The sequence below is a fragment of the Grammomys surdaster genome, unplaced genomic scaffold (genome assembly GCF_004785775.1).
Source record: "Grammomys surdaster isolate TR1022 unplaced genomic scaffold, NIH_TR_1.0 373, whole genome shotgun sequence".
Classification (NCBI taxonomy): domain Eukaryota; kingdom Metazoa; phylum Chordata; class Mammalia; order Rodentia; family Muridae; genus Grammomys; species Grammomys surdaster.
The window spans coordinates 8,609,754-8,611,744 of NW_021604792.1; the positions used below are offsets into that span (position 1 = coordinate 8,609,754).

A 1,991-nucleotide genomic window follows, 5' to 3' on the forward strand; every position below is an offset into this window, starting at 1 on the left:
TTTAATGTGTACCTGAGGTTATTTTCTAAACAAAATTTAAAATAAAAACAGTAAATGTGAGTAAGATGTATAGTGCTGAGTAAAATAGCAAGCTGAATTTTTTCACTAGAGAAAGGAAAATTTAGCACCAATTAATGTATATTTATGTGTTTGAATAGGTATGCATGCCTTTAGGTAAAGTAACGTGATCAACAAGTATTATTCTCAGAATTAACCACTTACGAAGTCTTGATTTCAGCCAGCATATTGCTATTTATACACTATTCATAGCAGTTTATACATTAATATTTGAATAACATATATACGCCTTTTTGCAGCACCATTTTGAAGAGTCTTATGAACCTTTGTATTTAAGAGTTTCTGTACACTAGTGTAACTCATTTCTTTTTATATGTTTCTTGGAATATTACTTTATTAAATACTCACTTATCCAGATATTTAGAAAATGTTGCAAAAAAGAAAGCAAATAAATATTTATTTTTTGTATGTTGGCATTCAAAAACACAAGTATTTCCTTCAGCATCACCTAGAGGACGTTCTAGAATAATTCACACTAGTTAGTGTTTGAATGATGTTCATTTGTAGTCTATCAGTTTAAGATTTTCATATAAATCATTAAGAAATCTTGATGCTTGTTTGTGAGATATAATTTCTGCAAGGTTTTCATAAAGGTACATTATATATTTTGAAGAATTATTGCATTTAAAGGAATATATTAACAAATTTCAACAGTTAACTCAGAAATATGGGAATTGTTTTACAGACAATGATGGCTGTTCTACAGAGGACATTTGCAATAATTTTCAGTATGGAGTTCATAATGGGAACCTTAGGAAATGGATTCATTGTTCTGATGGCCTGCATTGACTGTGTCCAAAGAAGAAAATTTTCTTTAGTGGATCGAATCCTCACTGCTCTGGCAATTACAAGAATCACTCTAATTTGGTTGGTATTCATTGATTGGTGGGTATCTGTTCTTTACCCAGCATTACATGAAACTGATAAGATGTTAAAAATGTATTTTATCTCCTGGACTGTGATCAATCATTGTAACCTGTGGCTTACTGCAAGCCTAAGCATCCTTTATTTTCTCAAGATAACCAACTTTTCTAACATTATTTTTCTTTATCTAAAGTTTAGAGTTAAAAATGTGGTCTTGATGACCTTGTTAGTGTCTCTATTTTTCTTGTTCTTGAATATTGCAATTATACAAATATACGCTGATATGTGTTTTGATGATATTCAAAGAAATATTTCTCAGATTTCCAGTCTGTATAACAATGAACAAATTTGTAAATTTCTTTCTTTTACTAACCCTATGTTCACATTCATACCCTTTGTTTTGGCCCTGACAACATTTTTTCTGCTCATCTTCTCCCTGTGGAAACATCTGAAGAACATGCAGCACAATGTGAAAGGATGCAGAGACATCAGCACCACAGCACACATCAGAGCCTTACAAACCATCATTGTGTCTGTAGTGTTATACACTATTTTTTTTCTATCATTTTTTGTGAAAGTTTGGAGCTCTGCATCACCAGAGAGATACCTGATCTTTTTGTTTGTCTGGGCTCTGGGAAATGCTGTTCTTTCTGCTCACTCATTTGTCCTGATTTTGGGAAACAGTAGATTGAGATGGGCTTCTCTCTCCCTGATGCTGTGGCTCAGGTACAGGTTCAAAAATATAGAAGTATAGGGGCCACAGACCACCCACGGAATAATTTAGCTTATTCTAAAGGAAAATCAGGAAACAAGAAATCCTCATATATAAAAAGTTATATATTATATATATTTTACCCTAAGTACTTGTGAATTAAACAGTCTGTAACAGTCTGGAAAGTGTACTGTGGAACTTTTGTTACAATCTTAGATAAAGAATGATATCAATACACACCCTGTAAATGCAGATTTCTATAGTTAGGTTAAATGTTCTAAAGATTCAGAGCTAAGATTTACAAATAAAAGAAAAAGAAAACATGACGCATTTGTCT

General features: G+C 32.0%; 1 protein-coding gene across 1 annotated transcript; it reads left to right on the forward strand.

Moving 5' to 3' along the window:
- The first annotated feature begins 766 nt into the window (after nt 1-766).
- Nucleotides 767-1,696, forward strand: LOC114632332 (taste receptor type 2 member 113). The gene has a single exon (XM_028780869.1). It carries the CDS (start codon nt 767-769, stop codon nt 1,694-1,696), a length of 930 nt encoding a protein of 309 aa, XP_028636702.1.
- Nucleotides 1,697-1,991: the final 295 nt, after the last annotated feature.